At 42.0% G+C, this 23,586-nt stretch overlaps 2 protein-coding genes across 3 annotated transcripts; both read right to left on the reverse strand.

The window, feature by feature from the left end:
* Positions 1-3,484: 3,484 nt before the first annotated feature.
* LOC144533813 (uncharacterized) lies at positions 3,485-12,943 on the reverse strand. The gene is made up of 4 exons (XM_078275379.1): positions 12,683-12,943; positions 12,422-12,535; positions 12,156-12,242; positions 3,485-6,890 (listed from the first exon to the last, which is right to left on the reverse strand). Exons 1-4 carry the CDS (start codon positions 12,924-12,926, stop codon positions 6,883-6,885), a joined length of 453 nt encoding a protein of 150 aa, XP_078131505.1. The 5' UTR covers positions 12,927-12,943; the 3' UTR covers positions 3,485-6,882.
* A 3,054-nt stretch (positions 12,944-15,997) lies between these two features.
* On the reverse strand, positions 15,998-19,415 carry LOC144533702 (uncharacterized). 2 transcript variants are annotated; one of them, XM_078275240.1, is made up of 5 exons: positions 19,286-19,415; positions 18,784-19,104; positions 18,388-18,654; positions 16,972-17,058; positions 15,998-16,896 (listed from the first exon to the last, which is right to left on the reverse strand). In XM_078275240.1, the coding sequence occupies exons 1-5, from the start codon at positions 19,347-19,349 to the stop codon at positions 16,820-16,822; spliced, it is 816 nt and encodes a 271-aa protein (XP_078131366.1). In that variant the 5' UTR covers positions 19,350-19,415; the 3' UTR covers positions 15,998-16,819. The 2 variants fall into 2 exon arrangements, with proteins under 2 accessions (XP_078131366.1, XP_078131365.1); XM_078275239.1 differs by having other exon boundaries at positions 18,784-19,107.
* Positions 19,416-23,586: the final 4,171 nt, after the last annotated feature.

Genomic DNA, 23,586 nt, shown 5'->3' on the forward strand with positions numbered 1-23,586 from the left:
AAAGACGAAGGTGACGGGACATCCGAAAGTGGACACACCCGAAAAGAAAATCTCCGGCAGAACAAGAGCAATCCTGGAAGTGGAACGTCGTGGATATAGATTAGCCAACAATATAATGGCCTACACTTACAGCTGACATGATTAGAGCAAGTATTTTTACTTTTAATACTTTAAGTACATTTTCCTGATAATACTTGCATACTTTTACTTAAAGTGCTCATATTATGCTCATTTTCAGGTTCATAATTGTATTTGGAGGTTATATCAGAAAAAACACCATATTTTTGCTGCACATTGCTGCAGCTCCTCTTTTCACCCTGTGTGTTGAGCTCTCTATTTTAGCTACAGAGTGAGACCTCTCACTTCTGTTCCATCTTTGTTGGGAGTCGCACATGTGCAGTACCTAGGTAAGGACTACTAGCCAGTCAGAAGCAGAGTATGAGGGCGTGCCCTGACAGTACCTAGGTAAGGACTACTAGCCAGTCAGAAGCAGAGTATGAGGGCGTGCCCTGACAGTACCTAGGTAAGGACTACTAGCCAGTCAGAAACAGAGTATGAGGGCGTGCCCTGACAGTACCTAGGTAAGGACTACTAGCCAGTCAGAAGCAGAGTATGAGGGCGTTCCCTGACAGTACCTAGGTAAGGACTACTAGCCAGTCAGAAACAGAGTATTAGGGCGTGCCCTGACAGTACCTAGGTAAGGACTACTAGCCAGTCAGAAGCAGAGTATGAGGGCGTGCCCTGACAGTACCTAGGTAAGGACTACTAGCCAGTCAGAAGCAGAGTATGAGGGCGTGCCATGCTAGCAGCTAGGTGAGCATTATAACGTGTGTTCCAAAGTGACCACGTTTGTCTCTGAAGTAAAGGCTGGACTACAATAGAGCTGTTTGGAGCAGTTGGTGAACAGTGTTTTCTGTTGGAGATGGTAAGTCCCTTTGGGGTGGACTTTGGGCTTTTTCACTTTGTAAACCTATAACATGCACAAAAAAAGATATATAACACAGTAAAGGACAGGGTAAAAGCCAAAAAGCATAATATGAGCACTTTAAGTAACATTTTCAATGCAAGACTTTTTCTTAAGTAACAGAGTATTTTTACTGCGTCTGAAATCAGCATTTTGTAAAACCTTGATAGGCTACAGTTGGTTGTTTTATGCAAAAGTAGGAAGCTTAGTGAGACAGCTGAAGAAGACAGGTCTCGAAAAGAAAGGATAATATGTTTCTGCGTGAGCTACAGAACTGTGCTCAGAAACCTCTTTCATTCACCACAAAGTTCTTCACTGTGTTCCTGTCCAGAGAAAAATGACTCCGGTTTTTCAGGGACCCTGTTGTTTGAGGATTTAAATGTGCATGTGGCTTTGGTCAGATGTGCCCAAAGAAAAGAGACTTGCAGTGGGATCCGGCTGGTATGAGCGGCCCGTCGTGCCGCCCTGTGGGCTGAGGAGCTTATGGAAACAAGGCGAGTGTCAGGAGGATGGATGAAAAAACGGTACATGAGGGAACCATTAAACTTTATGTGTTGTGTTTATATCATTTTCAAAAGGGTACAAATAAAAGAATCCCTTTACAGCAGCTGGAAAATTTGCTTTAATCTGAGGCATGCACCTTGCATTGTTTACATGCGTTCATACATCTTTAGCCATGATGTCATTATCCACAAAGGGCAGAAATTCTCGTAACGAATGCTGTTATTGAATGAATTCATTCGGCTGTGATGGGGATCAGCTGGAGTCAACGGGAACTCATGATCACATGTTCTTATATCTGTTTTTGTCTATATATTAGGATATGTGGGTCATAAGAGAGGCGAACAGCCACATAACCACCTTAAGAAACAACATCACTGCACCAAATGCACTGTATCCTGTAACATTTAGAATTGATTTTAAGGTCTTCCTCCTTATCAGTGGTGGAAAAGTATTCAGATCCTTTACTTAAGTAAAAGTACTAATACCACATTGTAAAAATACTCTGTTACAAGTACAAGTAAGTACTGAATGCTGAAAAATCCTCCTTTTAGAAACTGGAAACGATCCACAGTTGTGTGTTTAATGGTCTAATCATTTCAGATGTACTTGTAGGCCGTTGTATTATTGGCTAAATGGGTAAATGTACATAGTTACATTCTGACACTGCTACTTATGTACAAAGGCCTAAGTGGGCAAGGACCAATGATGATGAATGTTCAGATGGTGAATGAATGAACAACACACAGCACAGCAACACGATCCCTTTTTTTCCTTTTGAGTCTGACCTTCTCAGCACCACCTTTCCCTTTTCTTTTTTTGGCTTTCCATCATTAGACTCACACACTGTCTGTTAACGTTACCGATAGACTTCCAAACGTGACGAGGAAAAAAAGAGGTGTTCGATGGCTTTACGTCATATGCCGACCAGGGCTATGCCATTTGGGGAGGGGCCGCTCACTGATCCCCCTATATTTCTGAAAATCCTAGACATGGTTGTGACCGTTAGTGCTTTCTGATTAGCCTGCGTTTGTATTGAAATAAGAGGCTGCTGCGACCCGCCGTACAGGTTGAGCAGAGGCTGCACAGTTTGACCAGCGGGCAGTGGCTGGGCAGAGGCCGGGCAGCGGCTGGGGGCAGCGGCCGCACACCAGGCCGCTGGATGGTGTTGCTAAGAACTTGCAATGGACCTTTTTCCCAGCAGACATGTTGACTTGTCATAGTAGGAAAAGCACAGCTGGAATCGATAACCTTAACGATGGCTCAATTCCATCAAGTGTCCCAGTAAGCTATTTCAGTGAGTCAGCATGAACAATACCAGGGCCTCTCCTAAGTGGAATGCAGCCATCAGTAATGGTTTTGAATATACCTGTGCTTTTCCTACTATGACATGTCACCGGGAAAAGTCCAGACTCTCCCGATTGCCACAGTTACTTTCCAGCACCGTACAGGAGTAGGAGTACGTCTGGATCCAGGACTTGAGTTAGATCAGGTTTGAATTTGTCTTTGGACTTTTTTGTTGCAGACTCAACCCCCCTCTAGTTGTTCTAGTAGAGTGTAACATCTGTGTGACACATGAACAGCTGGCTCAGTAACATGACGGCTGTTTGTCAGAGAGAACATGTCTCTTCAAACAAACACAACATCTGACTCACTTAGAGCAGAAGAGGAGAGTCTGTTTAAATGTCACTCCGGCTGGCCGTGCACCAAAGCCCAGCTCTCAACTCAAGGACACAGACTCATCCAAAAAGCACAATTTAAACATCTACAACAAATAAAGTCAAACACAGTTTCTTTGTCCTGCAAACGCTTAACCAAGAATCCAACAAGAATCAGGTCTACAAGCCAAAAGCTCCTCCAAATACAGATAAGTGCTCTTTATCATACAAAAACCACTCAATATTATGAGCTACAACATAAGAACTTTTTTTAATCGTTTCCTTCATTAAAAAGATATTTTTGTGAAAGAGAATAGATAAAAGAAAAAGAACTGTACGCTGAACAGCGTATAATGTCACACTAAAAGTCTGTACTGATATCATAAATATGAAATCTATATTTTTTTATAATAATACACTCATTAGGGAGCAGTATAAAGGCAGTTTTTTTTTACTTAATTCAACCCTGACACTCTTTAGGATTAAAAATTATTTTCTGTCCTCCAGCTTAGAAAAAAAACAAGATAGAAAGCGAAACAGCATCATATTAATTAAAGTTATGCAACATCTGCTGACAAAATAGCCACATCTTACAGTTTTGGCCTATTGCTTAGACACTTTTTGCAGAATTTGGCTCATCATGTCAAAACTCTACACACAAGCCGATCAGACAGCACTTGGAGATTAACAACTCACATCTTTGACAAAATGAAACACTGCAATCAAAACATAACACTCCTTTCTAAAAATGAAATTCTTGCAACAAAACCATACACACAAGCACCATTTGAATTACTCTTTCATATCACCAGCAACACACTGATGGACTTTATAGAAAACACTGCAGTCTTTATGTTTCTATTGTTATTGTCATTTTCTCAGACTCAGTCTTCTGTAAAACTCAAAAGTAGAATTTCTGCAGTAATCAAACAAGAGGTTTTTTTTTACAAAAAACAAACATTCTTACAGAAATAAAGAACAATAGAATCACAAATCATCAAATTTAGCAACAAAACAAAAGTAAAAAAAAAACAATTACTGGATGAATAGCTATTGGGAGAAAACAAAAACAGGGACGTGTGTGTGTGTGTGTGTGTGTGTGTGTGTGTGTGTGTGTGTGTGTGTGTGTGTGGTGGGGGGGTGGGGTGGGGGGGACCTTGTCAACATGTCTCTTCCACGTCCGACTCCTCTCTCTCTCTTTGTCCTCCTCTTACTCTGACTCTCATTGCCTCCATGCTTGCAAAGTTCTGAGGCCTGTCTGTAGTGCTAAGACTCAGACCGATTGGTGTTCTGTTTTCTGTGCAAGTGTTTTCAGGTCTGTATGTAAGTTCCTACAATTGCCAGATGAGTTTTACATTTTGAACAGAGTGTTTTCCCAATGACAACAGGAGATTTCGTTGTGTCTAATGTAAGAAAACGTGTGCAGTGTTTCGCAATAAGTGTGTTAAAGAATTGCAAACAAAGTGCAAAGTTGACAATGTGTTAAAGCTGTGGTTACACTGTGTTTAAGGAATGCTACAACAAGTTTAGGTTTTGAGGCTTTGGTCTAAGCATTTGTTTTTAGTGTGTAAGCAATGGGCAAAAACTGTAAGAGCCCATTGTCCTCTGTGGAGTTCTTTACAAAAATCTAAACTTCCCAACTGTTCATGGAACATGTCTTATTTATCTGTTCCAAAACAGATTTATAGTGTTTTGGAATAAAACGTGTCAGTGAACACCTGCTGCTATCTGAGTGCAAACAGACGACCATCACATGGATAGCTGTGATTGTCTACACTGCGTGAAGGCTCTTAAACCTTATCTTTTATCTATTCATCTTCATGACTATTTGTTATTGACCAGAAATGCCTCTCCTGAACCTGCAGGTGCTCTCTGATGTGAATGCTGCAGAGCTGATAACGTTTCCTCTCGTTTCCCCCTGCTGAAAATGTTCTTCACACATCTGTGTGTCTGTGTCTGTGTGTGTGTGTGTGTGTGTGTGTGTGTGTGTGTGTGTCCCTGCTGTTCTTCACACATCTGTGAGAGCACAATGGGAAAAAAAGAAGACGGCATGGCGGGGAGCGGCATTACAGGGGTCATCATTCCCCACTTTACCCTCATTTAGTTTGTGTGCCTATAATAGTATAAGTGATGAAAGCTGAAGTCCAAACAGCTCTTTCATGTTGATGCCCTCTTGGGAGCAGCTGCCTGGTGCACAGCTGCTAACGCCCAGAGAGCAAAAACAACATGGAGGAGGGAGGGCCGGCTTTACAGCCTCTATCTATCCATCAGGTAATACATCACGTCGCTTCAACTCTTGTCATCATTTTAAAAGAGTACTTGTGCAGAGGAGCGAACCCCTCACTGTTTGTTCAGTTTGTTTTCACCATGTATAGTCATGCTTTTGTCCACATCACAGACCTCTTTGCTAAATATCTATAATACATGTTTACTGTGTGTCAGTTGGTTTGTGGTGATGTGATTGATCTGATCTGAATAGCCATCACTAAATCACAAAGTAAACTCAAATGAGAAGGGCCTTGGATAGTTTAGTTGTATGAGGTATCCAAGAGACGGTAAAAGTACGAGGAAGAAACCCCGGTTTTAACTTCCTGAAACATGAATTGGAAGCAATGTAACTTACTGCCTGATATTAACATAGAATGGACATTTTATCTTTAATTTGACGATCTTTGGTCATATCTAACTATTCTGCCCCCGGGGTGATTCCTCTTCACTATATAGGATCTTTGTTTTGTCTGCAATGACGGACCAGCTTTCCATTGGTTGACAAAACGTAAACAAGCTTTAAATTGGTCATAATGGTCTGCCAGAGCATCATGGGAAATTTGTAATGGCGGTTAGCATCACAGCTAGCGGCAATAACCCACCGGAGATTCATAAATTATGGACATAAAGTGTATCAATCTTGGATGTAACAGTTTTGATTTATTGCACAAAGACCCCAAAAAACTCTGGATTTCGAGGCTAGATACAAAACCTTCTGTAAGGGCTACGAAGACACCAAGGATATCAGATGAACGGCGCAAGTGTGCAGAAGACTGTATGTTTCTACTCATTACAGTTATAAAATTATTAAATCATGAATCAGAGATGCCATTCTTTGTCGTATACGACAAGGTTGATCTGAGAGGGTTAAGTGCAAAAAGCAGTAACGCGCAGAGTAATGTTCAAATAGTATTATATAATAAATAGAATACCAATGGGGGGAGCAATGAATACACTAAGATATACACAGTATGAACATGTGCAGCAGTTACAGTCGGCAGCACAGGTATAAGTATAAAATATACTGTCCAGGTGTAAGTACAAGTAATGCTAATATGAGACATGACGTACAGAATAAACAGCTGGAGGAATGATATGAATACTGTGTATAGACTATAGATCAGATATATGGACAGATGTATAAATGTGTATGAGTATGTGAGAGCATTATGTAAGGAAGCTAAATAAGAAATAAATGAATATACCAAGTGATCTGTTTTAGATGAAGTTAAGGTTCTAGACTGACTCAAAGGGGGCTTCTTAATATGAGATCAGATCAAGACTTGAGTATCTTTGTCCAGCTCAGACAACAGAAACAGCTCAGAAAACACATTCAGTCAAATATCAACATATTTTATCTACTTCTGTAAAATATGATGAGATGATGTTTAACAGCAGAGGACTCTGTGGTGAGTTGATGTTGTTGATCAGTGGAGTCAGACAGAGGTAGAAGGCTCTGCATCGTTTTCATAGTTCACTGTACCTTCATCTTCATGCTCCTGTGAAAATGGAGCAAATAAACATTGAAACAGAGATCACAGAAACAGTTGGGTTTTAGTGCCTTGCTCAAGGGAAACAGAGTAATGGTTTTTGGAGACGATGAGATCATTACTTATCACTTTCCTAACACACACACACTCCAAACCTGTGAGTCCACACATTCAAACTTATAATGTATTTTTTTAAATATATAATGATAGTCTGATAATAACACTTTAAACAGCTGATCCACCGGGTCCATCCCTGACGATGTGTCTAGGTTGCACCGCAAGGTGTATCATGCGACTAAACAAGTATGGCGACGCTATTTACTCCCAGGAGAAGGCTGAATGACAACCACAAATAGTGCAGCAACAACTGGAGAATCAGTGGACATCTCAGAGAAACAGCAACCAGGGCAGGGAGGGTTAGCAACCGAAACTGCGGCTTTCGAGAAGGGGGCACCCACAATCTTGCTACGAAGTACCCTTCAGAGAAATACCCCAGGGGGTGGCCAAGAAGGTGGGGACAAATGATTAGGAGTGCTGTCTGCAGACGCTGTAAGGTTAGCAAAAACCCAAGAGGTTTAAAGATCCACCAGACCAAGACAGGCTGCTTAAGCAGTGAAGCAAGTGGTGCAACGCACAGTGCCAGTACCCAATACAGCACCGGGGGAGACAGAGGAGGAGCCATCCCTGAAGACACCCTACAGTGCCCAGAACCTCCAAGCATCACAAGTTCTACCCCAAAGACCATCAGAAAATCATTGGGCTTTGTGGCCTGCTGCCAACAAAGAGTCAGATTGGTGCCAGTTCTTGGTCCAGTCAATGTATAACATACTCCCGAGTCCTTCCAATCTATGTCCAATCTACCTGGTGGGCTGACTTACTTGCCAACTCTTCCAGAAGAGGGGGTTGTTGGAGCACATTCTCAGCTACTGTACAGCTACCTTGAGAGATGGGCGGTACCATTGGCCCCACAGCCAGGTACTGTGGGCAAGAGCACACTGGCATCACCTCCAGCAAGCGGCAGCACCCTACAAAGTGCCCCATCTCTTTTGTTCATGCCGGGAGAAGCCTCAGCCCCGACCAAAGGCCCAGGGTGGTCTGCTCTCAACAGGAAGAGATCGGCAGGTCCTGGTTGATATAGGAAGGCTGCTGAAGTTCCTGGACACCATACCACAGCTACCACACTTAGGCCATATATGGTCTTGATTTCCGATGCAACCAAGCAAAAATTCATGCTAGAAAGTAGTCTCCTGGAAAGACAGGAACAGAGCCAAATATGCATCTCTGGTAGCAGAGTGTCAGAGGCAGAGGTGGAAGGCCCACTGTAAACCTGTCAAAGTGGGCTGCAGGGGCTTAACAGGGTGATCTCTACACAAGGTCCTGGGACTCCTAGGGATCCGTGAACTGCAAAGACGAAGAGCCATCAAGAACATCTAGGATGCCGCTGAAAAGACTTCCTGTTGGCTGTGGGTTAAGACGGGTGATGAGTGGCAAAGTAATCTGCCTAGACACAAGTCAGGGACCGATCACCCCAGGCTAGGTGGCCTGGGCGAGGGTGTCTGATAAGACCTGAAACACCTGATGACCCCGGGTCCATCACTGACGATGTGTTCAGGTTGCACCGCAAGGTGTATTGTTATACATTTACCTCATATTTGCATCCCTTCCATGTGTAGCTTAAATTTTATTTCTGTTTATTTGTTATTTATTTCTTAGCCGTTTTACATCTGTGATTTTTATATTGCTATTTTGCTTTTCTCAATTAATACTTTGCTGTCATAACCACTTCAATACAAAACATGGTTTATTTCTAAGTATCTTCTTCTGTCTTGAAGTGAATAACAAATATCACAGACTCTGTAAAGTTATAATTGTACAAACATTCAATCATTCGCTGTTTGAACTCACAATGTTATCTTCTATGATGTTTTGTTCCCTTAAAAGCCAAAATAAGGGGGCACTGTCGAGCATGGGTAGAGAATAGACGCACCGTTGCCAGCTCCGACATATTTATCCATTGATTTTGTTTTAAACGTCTGTTTATCCCGTTGTCTTCCTCCTATTTTGGGTTCGGACTATTTCAGACATCTGCCGATATGTCTGGGACGGGTTCTACTCGCCAAGAACTCCCAGGTCGAGCTCAAAACCGACATGATAACAAGAAAGCTAACCAGCCTTCTCCTACACATGACGGCGACGACGAAGGAGGCCCGTCACTCTCGCAGTTGGTAAAACTTATTGAAAAAACTTACTGAAGTTGAAACTTCCCTGCAAGACTGCGACGATAGGATTACTGCGCTTGAGGCCAAATGTGAACAGCTAGCGAATTGCAACAAGTTGCTAATGGCTAAATCGGAGGACATGAAAACATGGAGGGGGGGCCACAGGTCACGGCATTTATGACCGACTTCTTTGCCGAGACGCTGGGTATGGAGATCCCTGACGGGCCAGAGATGTTGGATCGCGCACATCGCCTAGCTTTCCGTCCAGCCTCGGGTCCGAGACCCATGATTGTAAAGGTGCACCATTTCAGAGTGAAGCAGCGCATGCTCCAGCTGGCCAAGGAGAAGGGTCCACTTACCTTCCGCAGACACGCGGTGCATATCTTCCCTGATTTTACTGCTGAGGTCGCTAAACGGAGAGCATCAAGCAGAAGCTCCGGGCTGCAGACATCAAATATGGCCTGCTGTTCCCCGCTAGGCTCCAAATCTCATTCAACGGCGGCAAGTACAGCTTCATTACAATGGAGGAGGCAGTGAATTTTTGCTGAGACCATAGTCCCGACTCTCCGGGCGGATCGGGTGAACGACGCTACTGGATAACTTCTCACCGACCTCTTGATGTCGGTATCTTTATAGCTGCATACAGGCTGACAACTTTGGACGGACCGTTTCCCTTTTTTTCTTCTTTTCTTTCTCAGATACTTATTATGTAGGCTCCTCTGTTATACACGGCTTATGTGTCTGAAGGTGGTGAGTCAGAATATTATTTATGCTTTGTCCTGTTTAAGTTTGTTTTTATAACGTGGTTTATAGACGTTTACAACTACAAATGGTTACTTGTGGAGCACTGGTTTGATGCACAGTTAGGATGCATAATGTAGAGTGGAGACGCTTAGTTCAGGGAAGCGTTTTGGGAAGGAGGGCTGGGTTGGTTTGTTTTTCTATTTCTCTCTTCCTTTTCTCCACATTGTTTTTTAGTTATGTTAATATGTCAGAAGGTCATCAGAAGGTATTGTACACAGAGTCTAATACTGCACAGGTATCTTAGCAAATCCATTGTGTGCACAATGTGGGATCATGGTTGATATTGCAGAAATTAAATTGTGCTCTTGGAATGTCCACGGGATTCACGGCCCCATTAAACGTAAAAAGATTCTTAATTACTTAAAAAAAGAGAAAGTACAGATTGCATTGCTACAAGAGACCCATCTAGATGACAATGAACATCTGAAGTTAAAAAGAGAGTGGGTGGGCCAGATTTACTATTCGTCTTTCACAAGTAAGAGCAGGGGTGTAGCCATCCTAGTTCACAAATCTCTGCCTCTGACAGAGGTGGAAGTTAGGGCTGACACATCAGGCAGATATGTAATTATTAAAGGGACACTCTTTGGAGAAGCCGTCTCCTATTTGACACTATGATGGATGCAAACATTTCCCTAATTTTAAAGAAAGGCAAACCTGCAGATGACTGCGCCTCCTACAGACCAATTGCCCTGCTGGACGTAGACCGAAAATGATTGGCTAAAATTCTGGCTAAGAGGCTTGAGGGTGTCCTTCCAGATTTAATTTCGGTAGGAAGGAAGACCTGGCCCGATGGACGGCTTTGCCACTGTCTCTCCTAGATAGGGTGAATCTTATCAGAATGACTACACTTCCCCGGTTACTGTATCCTTTCCAAATGATCCCAGCTTTGTTAACAAGAAAATCTCTTTCTGTTATAAACAGCTCTATGACTTCCTTTCTCTGGAAGAACAAGCGAGCCAGGTTGAAACTTAATACGCTACAGCGCCCCCTCGAGGAAGGGGGCTTGGCAGTACCGGATTTTAGACGCTATCAGTTAGCAGCTCTTTGCACCTATATTTGGCACTGGTTTGACAAGGGCGCCGAATCCACCTGGCTTGGTTTGGAGGCTGCCCCAGTGGCCCCTATTCCTTTGCACCATATGTTATATGCATCGAAGGGGTGGGCTCGCCTTAACTTAAAGGACAATTTTATTCTACAGAATACTTTAAAAGTCTGGAGGATGATAAGAAAGTTAGAAGACCAAGATGGGTTTTTTCCTCTCCTTACACCTATCCATTTGAACCCAGCTTTTCCTCTTGGTCTGGCCGACCAAGCCTTCTCAATGTGGTTTAGTAGGGGTATAAAGACTCTGGGTGACTTGCTGACAGAGGGCACTGTGTTGTGCCCTCTGTCAGCAAGTTTCATTCTTTCTAATACTAAGTTGTATCCTAATGGGTTTTCCATTTCAGTTGTGGAGAAGGCTCTCCTGAAGCCTGACTCCAGGAAACTTATTAGCAGGTTTTACAAGGCCTTGTCAACTTCAACCAGTGACTGTACTGGGAAGCGGATTTGGGGGAGACCATCTTGGACGATGTGTGGAATGGGGTTTGGTCAGGCCCTGCAGGTTGCTTATTTACCAACAAAGCCAGGGAGATGCAATTTAGGGTCATACACGGGCTCCAAATCACATTGGTGAAACGCAATAGGTTCAACCCATTGTTCTCAAAATTTTGTAATAAATGTATGATTTCTGAAGGTACATATTTCCACTGTATATTTGATTGCCCCTTTATGAATGACTTCTGGGTCAAAATATGTGAGTAAATTGATGTTATATCCAAGAAAAAACTAGCTCTTACTCCCGTCAGCTGTATTCTGGGGTTCAATCCTAAAGCATTGGGTCTCGGCTCCTCCAAACTAAGGCTGCTGGAGGTGCTTCTCTTTAATGCAAGGAGATGCATTCTTCTTCTGTGGATCTCAGACTCTGTTCCCACGATTTCACAATGGACTCGGAGTGTGTTGGAACTTCTCCCATTAGAAGCTATTAGCTTCTGGCTCAGAGACATGCCTTTTCGCTTTTTCGAAATCTGGGACCCCTTCTTGGACTATATTGGGGAGGATGGTGCACGGACCCTTCAGAGTGGCCTCTATGGTTTAGCATGGTCTGAGATCTCGAAGTACATTTCCAGGTGACATACAATAGCTTTACATTTAATAAAGATATGTTTAAAAAAAAAAAAAGAAAAAAAGTTTCCTCTATGAATGTTCTCACCTTTAGCTCTTGCCCATATGTTGACCACCACAACACTTGTTATGAGTGTTGCTAAACCCAGAGACATGACGATGATCCTCCAACAGCCTGAAACAGGAAGTTAGATGAGTCAAATATAGTCAGAGGTGTTATGATGACAAGCTATTTGTTAGCGTGTTCTTGTGCTGTCTCTATATCTCTAATATCTGAATGAACAAAGTGTCTTTTGCCTGCATGTCTTTTCTAAATGTAAATGTAAATATAGTTCTGTTCTGTTCAGTCACTACCTTCTGGTTTTGTTTGATTATTGTTTTCAGATGCCGTGTTGTTTGTCTCTTCTGATGTCCATTTATTTCCTGATTCATTTGTAGTCTGAGATATTGTAGTTGATGCATCATCACCTTAACAAACACAATAACAAACTGTTCAGTTAGAAAAAACTTCTGCACAAAACAAACAGAATCATGAAATATTAAAACTTCAGATCTAAACAAATATTCAGTGTAATAATCCACAAAGTGATTTTAAACAGCTCATCATATTCTCACCTGGTTTCTCACCGGAGGACTGAGGAGGGATGAAGCTGAACAGCTGCACATCTTGATCATGTTTTACTTCACATTTCAATAACTTGTAATACTTTGATTTCTGATGAAGGTGAGATGTTGTAAATGTCACAGTGGCAGAACAGTAAAACCTCATTGTCTCCACGTCAGTCTTATCACCCTCATACAGCCACTTCACTGTGTGTTCACACCAATATCTCGACACAGAGCAGATCAAGGTGACCATATCATTGTTCTTCTGTTCAGTCACTGGTGAAGATGGAGATATTGAAAGAGAAAGACAATTAAAATAAAATGAACTCAACTTAATCAATTAATTATAGTTATTATAATTATTGTAATATTTCAGTATATTGTTCTAACAAAACAGTTTGAAAATATTATGATTTAAATGCTCACTGGTAACAACAGAGAGATAAACCGTGTCTCCACCATAATGTTGTCCTGATCTGAACTGTCTGCAGACATATTGACCAGCATCGTCATCTGTGACCTTCTTTATAACCAGAGAACAGTTCTCTGTAACACTCAGTCTGTCTGATTTAGTTTCGGCTTCCTCCTGAATCTGCCCGTGTTCAAACAGTGTTACTCTGTTTCCTGAACCTCTGAAGAACCAGGTAGTACTGTTACACTGATCATGATCATCTATTACATTTCCACAAGACAAAGTGACTTCATCTCCAACTCTGACAGTGGAGGAGGATGGTTTCAAAGCTGTTGCTGTTAAAAAAAGAGAAATGTGATCAACTGAAATATGAACATGACTGTTATGTTCATAGTGTGAGTATAATGTTAGATAATTTTGCAAATGTCTCATTTTTTATTCCCTAAACTTCATTCACTAAACTCACCATGTTACAACAAAACTTGTATTCTCCTACCTGTAAACTGAACCAGCAGCATCAGAAATGGAGACATTATAATCAATCTGAATTGAGCCATCGTGATTCTCTCTCTGGCTCACACTCTTACTGTCAAAGTCTGTGAGGTGAGGCTTCCTGAAAATGAATACAGCATCTACTTCCTGGAAGTTTGGAGCCACTTCCTAAAAATGACTTCATCTCCCCTGTTATCTAGTAGCTTTTATTCTCTGTGATAATCCCCTGACTTGTCATTATTCTTATGAACACTTCTTCTGAACACAGCCTGAGAGATTGTTTTAGATGCATTTCTATGTTACATATACAACTGTTGGAGCCCAGTGAGGTGTTCAACCCAACAGAGAGAACAAAAAGTGGTCAGCTGAGCAGAAACAAGCTGCAGTGTGGTCTGTGCTGTGGTCTGTGTGCTGGGAAAGAGAGAGAGAGAGAGAGAGAGAGAGAGAGAGAGCGAGAGAGAGAGCGAGAGAGAGAGCGCGAGAGAGAGAGCGAGAGAGAGAGCGAGAGAGAGAGAGAGAGAGAGAGAGAGAGAGATGGAGAGAGAGATGGAGAGAGAGACAGAGAGAGAGAGAGAGAGAGAGAGAGAGAGAGAGAGACAGATGGAGAGAGATGGAGAGAGATGGAGAGCGAGAGAGAGAGAGAGAGAGACAGATAGAGAGACAGATAGAGAGGGAGAGAGAGAGATAGAGAGACAGATAGAGAGAGAGATAGAGAGACAGATAGAGAGAGAGAGAGAGACAGGGAGAGAGAGAGAGCTACTAAACACTGAAAACAATCACTCTTATTTGCAAATTTGCAAACAGAACCTGTAAATCTTAAACTCAGATGCATTTTCCAACCCGAAGATTTAAATTTAAGATAAGATTAAGCTTTATTGTAGTTGCACAAAGTACAAGTAACCTACTGAGTCATGCAGTTTAAGCGCAAAAACAGTAACATGCAGAGTAATGTACATATATTATATATTATATAGAATAAAGAGTAGGAGGGAGATATGAATATGCTAAGATGTATACCGTATGAACAAGTGCAGCAGTTACAGTCGCCAGTGCAGGTATTTGTATAAAATATATAATGCAGGTGTAAGTACATGTAATGATAATATAAGACATGACATACAGAATAAACAGACTATAGATCAGATATATGGACAGAAGTAACATTATAAATGTGTATGTATGTGAGAGCATGGTTTAGAGGTTTGTGTGATCAATATGAACCTGAGGGCTGTGTTGTCTGGAGCCTGGTGCTCCTGGTAGGGTCTCTGTCATGATACAAAGGCAGTGGACCCACAATGCACGACTCCATTAAGTAGAATACCAAAAAGTTTGATTTGGAGCACAAACAAAACTTACGGGCAACTGTTTCCAAATCGACAGGCAAGGGGAAGTCCAAAAACAGGCAATGGTCAAAAAATCCAAAGGAACCAGAAACCAGAAACACAGGAACACAGGAACACAGGAACACAGGGGAAAACTGCTTGAATGCTGCACCTTTGGAAAACAGACAATCTAGCACTGGGGCAAGGGGAAGACAAAACTTAAATACACAAGAGAGGGGAGACAATGAGACACAGGTGCAACACATTAGGACGGGGACAGGTAATCACACAGGCGGGAAAATATACAGCAGGAAGTAAAACAAGACAAAACAAGAGAGAACAGCGAGACTACAAAATAAAACAGGAAATGGCAAACCAACAGAAAACATGAAACCAACTAAACACAGAAACTTGACACTGGACAGGACGTGACAGTCTCCCATGGCAATGTGGTCTCAGGTGAGGGGCCGGATTAAGAATGGTTCAAATAGCCTCATGAATCAACAAGGAAGAGAAGGAATAACCCTGCCCGGTGGAAGCCCGGTTCCCCAGTCTGGAGACAGGCCCTAATGAAGGGCACGGTACTTTTTAAATGTTACAGACTGATTTACATCAGCTCTATGTGTGACAGAGAGCGGGTGCAGACAGTGCGAAAATACGTTTCTTTGTTCAAGTAACGGAGGGGTCAGGTCCATGTCGAAATAAGCGGTCGCAGGGTCAGTTCCCCTTTTCAAAACTCCACACAACAATATAATGGCGACAGCCACGATGCAGTTTAACTTCCTCTAAGAAAGAAAGGTACAACTGGGTTCTCTATGCCCTGGTGGCTGACTGACAGGCTGGAGGTTTGGGGGACAACAGCATTCTCTATGTCCTGGTGACAGGCTGGAAATTGTAAGGCAAAGCAACTTTATATCTATAGCACATTTCGAAAAAAAGGCAATTTAAAAAGCTTTACATAAAACATAAAAAGAAATTAAAACAGTCATAAAAAAGGCTAAAATAGAATTAGATACAAATACAAGAATAAAAGTTACAGTGCAGTTAAGAAATGAATAATTATTAGATTTATTAGGTTGTTGGGAGGGGAAAGGGTGGGGGGGGTTATTTTGTGCCTTGTGTAAAATGTGTTAAATGAATAACAAAATGTTCAGAGTAAATAGGATGAATAGGTTTGGAATTATTTTTACAACCAAAATTATTCTTTATCATTAAGAGGGAAAGTACCAAAAAAAAGGATCCATTGGGTACAAGTACAGGAATTTCAGTCAATGTATCAGTTCCGGGAAAAAATGCGACTGGTACCCAACCCTACAGGCCGGTCACAGCCCAAAGAAGCTACATAGCAACCTCCTCTCCATCCAATGGGCCACCACCTGTGGGAGGAACCGCCTCAACGGACCAGACCCGGGTAGCAGAGGCTGGTTCTGGGGACATGGAACGTCAACTCTCTGTCGGGGAAGGAACCAGAAGTTGTGCGGGAGGTAGACCACGACAAGTTAGATCTGGCGGGGTTTTATCTCTACGCACACTCTCGGTACTTCTGGAAAGGGGTCGGACTATATTTTTCTCTGGAGTTGCCCAGGGTGTGAGGTGCTGAGCGGGTGTGGGGATACTCACAAGCACCACTTACTGAGCCCCATTACCTTAGAGTTTACCCCGGTGGATGAGACGGTCGCCTTCCTAGGCATATGGGTTGTGTGGACGGGGGGGGGATCTGACTGTTGTCTGTGCAAGGAGTCAGCTGAGGTGGTTTGGGCATTTGGCAAGGATGCACATTTTGTTAATAAAATATAATTAATATAATATATATATAGCGCCTCCATAGGGAAGCATAAGCATATGAAGATGGATGGATGGATGGATGAATATACCAAGTTATCTGTGGACTCTGTGGTGAGTTGATGTTGATCAGTGGAGTCAGACAGCGGTAGAAGGCTCTGCAATGTTTTCATAGATCACTGTACCTTCATCTTCATCATACTGCTCCTGTGAAACTGGAGCAAATAAATATAATATAAATAAACATAAAATAAAAAATTTAAATAAGTTTCCTCTATGAATGTTCTCACCTTTAGCTCTTGCCCATACGTTGACCACCACAACACTTGTTATGAGTGTTGCTAAACCCAGAGACACGACGATGATCCTCCAACAGCCTGAAACAGGAAGTTAGAAGAGTCAAATATAGTCAGAGGTGTTATGATGACAGGCTATTTGTTAGCGTATCTAATATATAATATCTCTAATATCTAAATGAACAAAGTGTCTTTTGCCTGCATGTCTTTTCTGACTGTAAATATAGTGCTGTTCTGTTCAGTCACTACCTTCTGGTTTTGTTTGATTGTTGTTTTCAGATGCCGTGTTGTTTGTCTCTTCTGATGTCCATTTATTTCCTGATTAATTTGTAGTCTGAGATATTGTAGTTGTTGCATCACCTTAAAGACCAGTGTTGGGCAAGTTACTTTTAAAAAGTAATTAGTTACAGTTACTTCTTCCAAAAAGTAACTAAATTAGTTATTCAGTTACAAATTATAAAAGTAACTAGTTACTTCAGAAAGTAACTATTGCGTTACTTTCAAGTACATTTTAAATGCTCAAATGTGACCCCACCTCCACCCCTCTTTAACGGAACTTAAAATACATGTGCATGTTCAATTATTTATGATAAATGTGAATATTATAATGAAATGGACACTTAATACAATACATTATTAACAGAAACAATGTACACAAATCTAAACTATTTTAATGTTGCTGTGGGACAAAGTGAGACTAGCCAATCAAATGCCATGTATGTAGATATTATGTTTATATAGTGGATCAACACAAATAACACAACACCTCAACAGGCCACAACTGGGCAAAATTTAATTATGCTTGTTAAGCACTATACCAAAAATAAATAACAAATATATACACTCTTTGTAGTGCAAATAATAATAATAAAAAAAAACAAAAAAAACTGACTGGCTTGTGTTGTTCGTTGTGCGTCTGACTATGCGTGCTTTCGAACACCCGCCCAACTCTACCTCTGATTGGCTTACCATGAAATTTTACTCAACCTCAGCCAATCGTCAGCATTTATGCCCTTGTCTCCTGCACTACCCACTAACCAAGGAAGAACAGTAAAAAAAAAGTCTTTCTAGTCAGAGATCTAGTTAGTCTGATGAAAAAAACAGCTTCAATTATAGTAACGCGCCGCATTTTTTGGCAGTAACGGTAACAGCGTTATTAAGATGGGAAGAGTAATCAAATAGATTAATCAATTAGATTACTCGTTACTGAAAAAAGTAACGACGTTAGTAACGTCGTTATTTATAACGGCGTTATTCCCAACACTGTTAAAGACAATAAACTGTTCAGTTAGAAAAACTTCTGCACTAAGCAAATGACAGAATGGTGAAATATTACAACTTCAGATCGAAACAAATACTTAGTGTAATTATCCACAAAGTCATTTTAAACATATTCAAACATATTCTCACCTGGTTTCTCACCGGAGGACTGAGGAGGGCTGAAGGGAAACATCTGCACTTCTCCATTGAAATAATTTGTCACTTCACATTTCAATAACTCAAAATACTTCTGATGAATGTGAGATGTTGTAAATGTCACAGTGGCAGAACAGAAAAGCTTTCTCGTCTCCACCTCAGTCTTATCACCCTCATACAGCCACTTTACTGTGTGTCCACAATAATATCCTGACACAGAGCAGATCAAGGTGACCGTATCATTGTTCTTCTGTTCAGTCACTGGTGAAGATGGAGATATGCGAGAAAGAAAAGACAACAAGAGTATAAGAGAATAATCATAATCATTGTAATATTTCAGTATATTGTTCTAACAAAACAGTTTGAAAACATTATGATGTAAATACTCACTGGTAACCACAGACAGAACAACCACAGTGTCTCCACCATGTAGTTGTCCTGATCTGAACTGTCTGCAGATGTAACGACCAGCATCGTCATCTGTGACCTTCTTTATAACCAGAGAACAGTTCTCTGTAACACCCAGTCTGTCTGATTTAGTTTCGGCTTCTTCGTGAATCTGCCCGTGTTCAAACAGCGTTACTCTGTTTCCTGAACCTCTGAAGAACCAGGTAGTACTGTTACACTGATCATGATCATCTGTCACATTTACACAAGACAAAGTGACTTCATCTCCGATTCTATCAGTGGAGGAGGAAAACCTCACAGCTGCTGCTGTTGAGAAAAAGCATGGAGTCAGGATTATGTTGTATCTCGCAAGCCCATTTTATCATGTCACACGCTCAGATATTATCATTACATAAAGATAGATACGTTTGCAAATGTGTCTCATGTTTGTTTTCCAAGAGTTCACTAAACTCACCACGTTGCAACAAAACTTGTATTCTCCTACCTGTAAACTGAACCAGCAGCATCAGAAATGAAGACATTATAATCCATCTGATCTGATCCATCATGATTCTCTCTCGGTCTCACACTCTCACTGTCAAAGTCTCTGATGTGCTGCTTCTTAAAAATGAATATAACATCTACTTCCTGCTGTCACTTCCTTAAATAACACAGATAAGAGGATGTTTCACTATCTGAGACCAGTTGATTCCTGATTGTATTGTAATCTTTGCAGTTTCTTTAAAAAACATTCTGAGAACTGAAGAAGTGTTTTGGTGATAATGTGTTTAACAGCAGCAGCAGAGCTCTGCAGGTTTTACCCTCTGATAAGGACCAGATAAACATTATTGAGTGTCTCACTTGACGGTCTTTAATAACTTTAGGTAGCGCATCAAGTCCCCACAATCCCACTTCTGTAACGCATGGACCAGCAGGTCTGTTCATGTTGTTTTGTTTATATGACTAAGGAAGTGGATGTTTTATCTGAGTGTGTGTGTGTTACGTCACCACTTCTGAGTTTTCATGCTCTACACAGTGAGATTAGAGTCTCTGATCCTTTAGTCTCACATTGCCAGACCTTCCTCCACAGCGCTTCAGAGGAGGGTCAGGCTAGTCCACACAGCATTCTGGGATGGGAGAAAAACGTGCTCTGGTTTATTGGCATTTCTTTAAACCAATCACAATTGTCTTGGGCGGCGCTAAGCTCTGGACAGAGCCAAGGTGCCTCTGCAAAATAGCCTCGGGAAGGAACTTGTTGTCGTCGAACATGTACGTTCAAAAGTTGTTTTAGTCGAGGGAGATCACGTGACCAGCACCCGCGATGCTTGCAAGAGACTAGGGCTCCTGCATTCACCGCCGTATTTTATTAAATAACCAGGTCTTTTACTTTTTCTTCGACGCCAAATCATTTTGTCTGTTATCACGGTGACTCAGTGAAACGCCTGCAGGCACAAAAAAACGATAGTCGCCTTAACTAGTTGTCGCCTTAACTACCTACTCGTTCAGAGAAATCTGCTAGCATGGCGGCTAATGGGGCTGTAGCTAACAACTGATGTTAGCAAGATCCCCAACGTGGAGGTCATAATCACCCGATTCTTGGAAAAGCAGCTAAGTATGATTGAGTCAGTGATCGACGACACAGTGAGGGGAGTGTTAGTGGAAATTAGTGCCTCGCAGAAACACATCGGGGCCGAACCTGAGATGCAGGAGATTGTGGTGCATGAACCGGAGCAACCTGACATGACATCCATGACCCAAGCGGCTTCGGGAACTTGAAGGGACACGGCACGAGCTACACGCTGGGGCCGGCTCGGACTCGTGTGTCTGCCCTGGGAGCGATCCATGGAGGGAGGGAGTTCGTCTTCGTTTTCTGTCTGGAACTGGATGTGGATGATGGCGAGACACGAGCACGGACCGCGCCACGGCCTGCCGCCCTCGGAGGAGCCAGGGGGCAGCGGTGTGACTTCACGTTTGGCGCCGGGCCCGAGGCGGGCGGACTCAGCACCTGCGGACTGACGGTATTTGGACATCTGAACTGAATTTGACTTTTGACTTGAGGACGCTGTGTGTAGGTTTTTGGAGCCAGCTTCAAAGGAACATTTAACCAGGCTATAAGAATCGATGAATGCTGGCTACTCAGTCTACAATCTATGTTTTGTGGACATTTAACCGGGCTGAAAAGAATATGATAAATGCTGAGGACACGGTATGTAACTTTTGGACCCAAGGTTTAAAGGGATACTTTACCAGGCTGAAAGTACATGATAAATACTGGCTGGTCAGTTTACAGTTTATGTTTGTTAACATTTAGCCAAACTGAAAGAACATGAGGGATGAGGTCTGTTCAGCTTATAGTCTGTTTGTTACTCCAACTAGAATGGTGTGTTTTTCACATACTTTATCTCAGAAATTGATTGTCACAAGCTTAGTTCAGAACTTAATAGCTGGTTGAGACCTAGTTCTAATGTTTTTATTACATTGTTCATGTTTAACATAAGAGTTCACTAGACCTGTTTTAATTAACCTGTGACTGAAGACAGGAGGTGTAGTTTTGAGCTGGGGTTTTGCGCGAGCTGCGTTTGATGTGGTCACGCATCTTACAGATAGGGAGGGGGTCTACGGTCTCAGAGGGTTAGGGGATTTATTTTATTCTTTATGTTTTTGTCACACCTTGCTCAGAGCTAACAGCTCACCCTTTGCTACAGATTTGTCGAAATCCGGTAGGGTACTCAAGACATGTATGCGTGTAAATTTTGAAGATGGATGAGCTTTCAATCCTTTCAGTTAACATCAGGAGGCTCAACGAGCCGATCAAACGAGCTAAATTCCTGGACAATTTAAGAAGGAAAAACATAGATGTGGCGCTTATACAAGAGGCACATTTATGTAAAAGAGATGTAAACCATCTGCAACGTACCACAAACACGGGAGGCCTGGCCCTCCCTAACCTTAAAGTATATCACAGAGCCTTTCAGCTACGGGCCCTCAGAGTGTGGATGGTCCCATGGAGAGAAATAGAGCAAAACCTCACTGGAAGTCTAAGACTGCAAGACCTTGCCTTTGCAGGTGTGTGTCCAAAAAAGTGTATGCTAGCCTATGGCCCTATTATCACCAACACATTGACCAACTTTAAACAGGTGGAGGCCAACAAGTGGCATTTGAACACCCCACTTTGGCACAACATACACTTAATGTCTGGTAACAGACCCTTTGTTTGTAACCAGTGAAGTGACAGAGGTATTTATACTCTAGACCAGCTATTCAATGAGGAAGGTATGTTAAGTTTTGAAGACCTGAGAGCTAGCTTTGAGGTCCCTAGGACATCCTCGTTCCTTTATGTTCGCTTAAGATCAGCCCTAAAATGTTATGGAGTGCCATGGGGAAACAGTCTTGAGACGCACCCAATCGTTAAATGGCTTGTTGATTCTACTGTAGAAGGATTAGTGTCTAGGATTCATGCTAAACTGATGCAAGTATCCGTAGGAGAACTCCCAATAGTAATGAAATGGGAGCGAGAGCTGAGCCCTGAGGGGAACTTAATTAATTGGGAGACAATTTGGGACATTTCCCACTGTTCCAAGAACCCAAATCACCAACAGATCCACGTCAACATATGCCATAGGACATATTGGACTCCTCAAAAGAGATACGTCTCTAAAGTCATTTCTATTCCCTATTGTACGTTCTGTCAACCTGAACAAACTGGAACTTTCCTGCACATGGTCTGGGAGTGTGAACAGGTGCATGAGTTTTGGAATAAAACAACATCAATAATATCTGATGTGATAGGATGTCGAATTCCTACTGACCCGAATGTTTTGTTACTTAATGACGACTCTAAATTACACCTGCTTGGGAGACAGAAGAACATTTGGCTAGCCGGCTCAACTGCAACCAAGAAAATGATAGCTCAGCACTGACTCCCCCCACACTCGCTTTGTATATATATATATATATATATATATATATATATATATATATATATATATATATATATATAAGACAAAAAAGACAAAAGAGAGTCGACTTCAGCTTCCACAATAAAAATGTAGGTTCATCCAACTTTTTCAAAATAAAAGTATTATCTGTGAATGTTCTCACCTTTAGCTCTTGCCCATATGTTGACAGGTACTGTAACTTGGGGGTTGTTTTTGTAGTTTTGTACACCATTTCGGTTACGATAACATTGTACCTGTATGACAGGTAACGTTGCTACAATAAAGTCCGGCAAAGCAAGGATTTTGGGCATTCAGACAGGTTGTTAACTGTTGTTAATTGAGTTTCCATCACAGGGAGGTTGTGGGTGTGGGTACTGGAGTGTAGATCACAGGGCAAAGACGTAAACGGAGTCGATCCTGAAGACAGTAACCTACAGAGACGCTTAGAGACAGCGACCAGAAGACCGAGACCAGACCAGTGCCCTGCTATGCCCTGCTATGCCATGTACTACTACAACTACTATTTCTAGTCACTGTTCCATTGTCTTTATTGTGACTATTATTGCCACTGTTCATCACACCCCCAACCGGCACCGTCAGACACCGCCTACCAAGAGCCTGGGTCTGTCCGAGGTTTCTTCCTAAAAGGGAGTTCTTCCTCGCCACTGTCGCACTAAATGCTTGCTCTTGGGGGAATTGTAGGGTCTTTGTAAATTATAGACTGTGGTCTAGACCTACTCTATCTGTAGTGTCTTGAGATAACTCTTGATTTTAATCTATGATTTGATACTATAAATACAATTGAATTGAACATGTAATTGAGTTTATATGTTTCATCGACAAATGTTAGAGCCCAGTGCAAACAATA

This window comes from Sander vitreus, chromosome 18, assembly GCF_031162955.1.
Source record: "Sander vitreus isolate 19-12246 chromosome 18, sanVit1, whole genome shotgun sequence".
Lineage (NCBI taxonomy): Eukaryota > Metazoa > Chordata > Actinopteri > Perciformes > Percidae > Sander > Sander vitreus.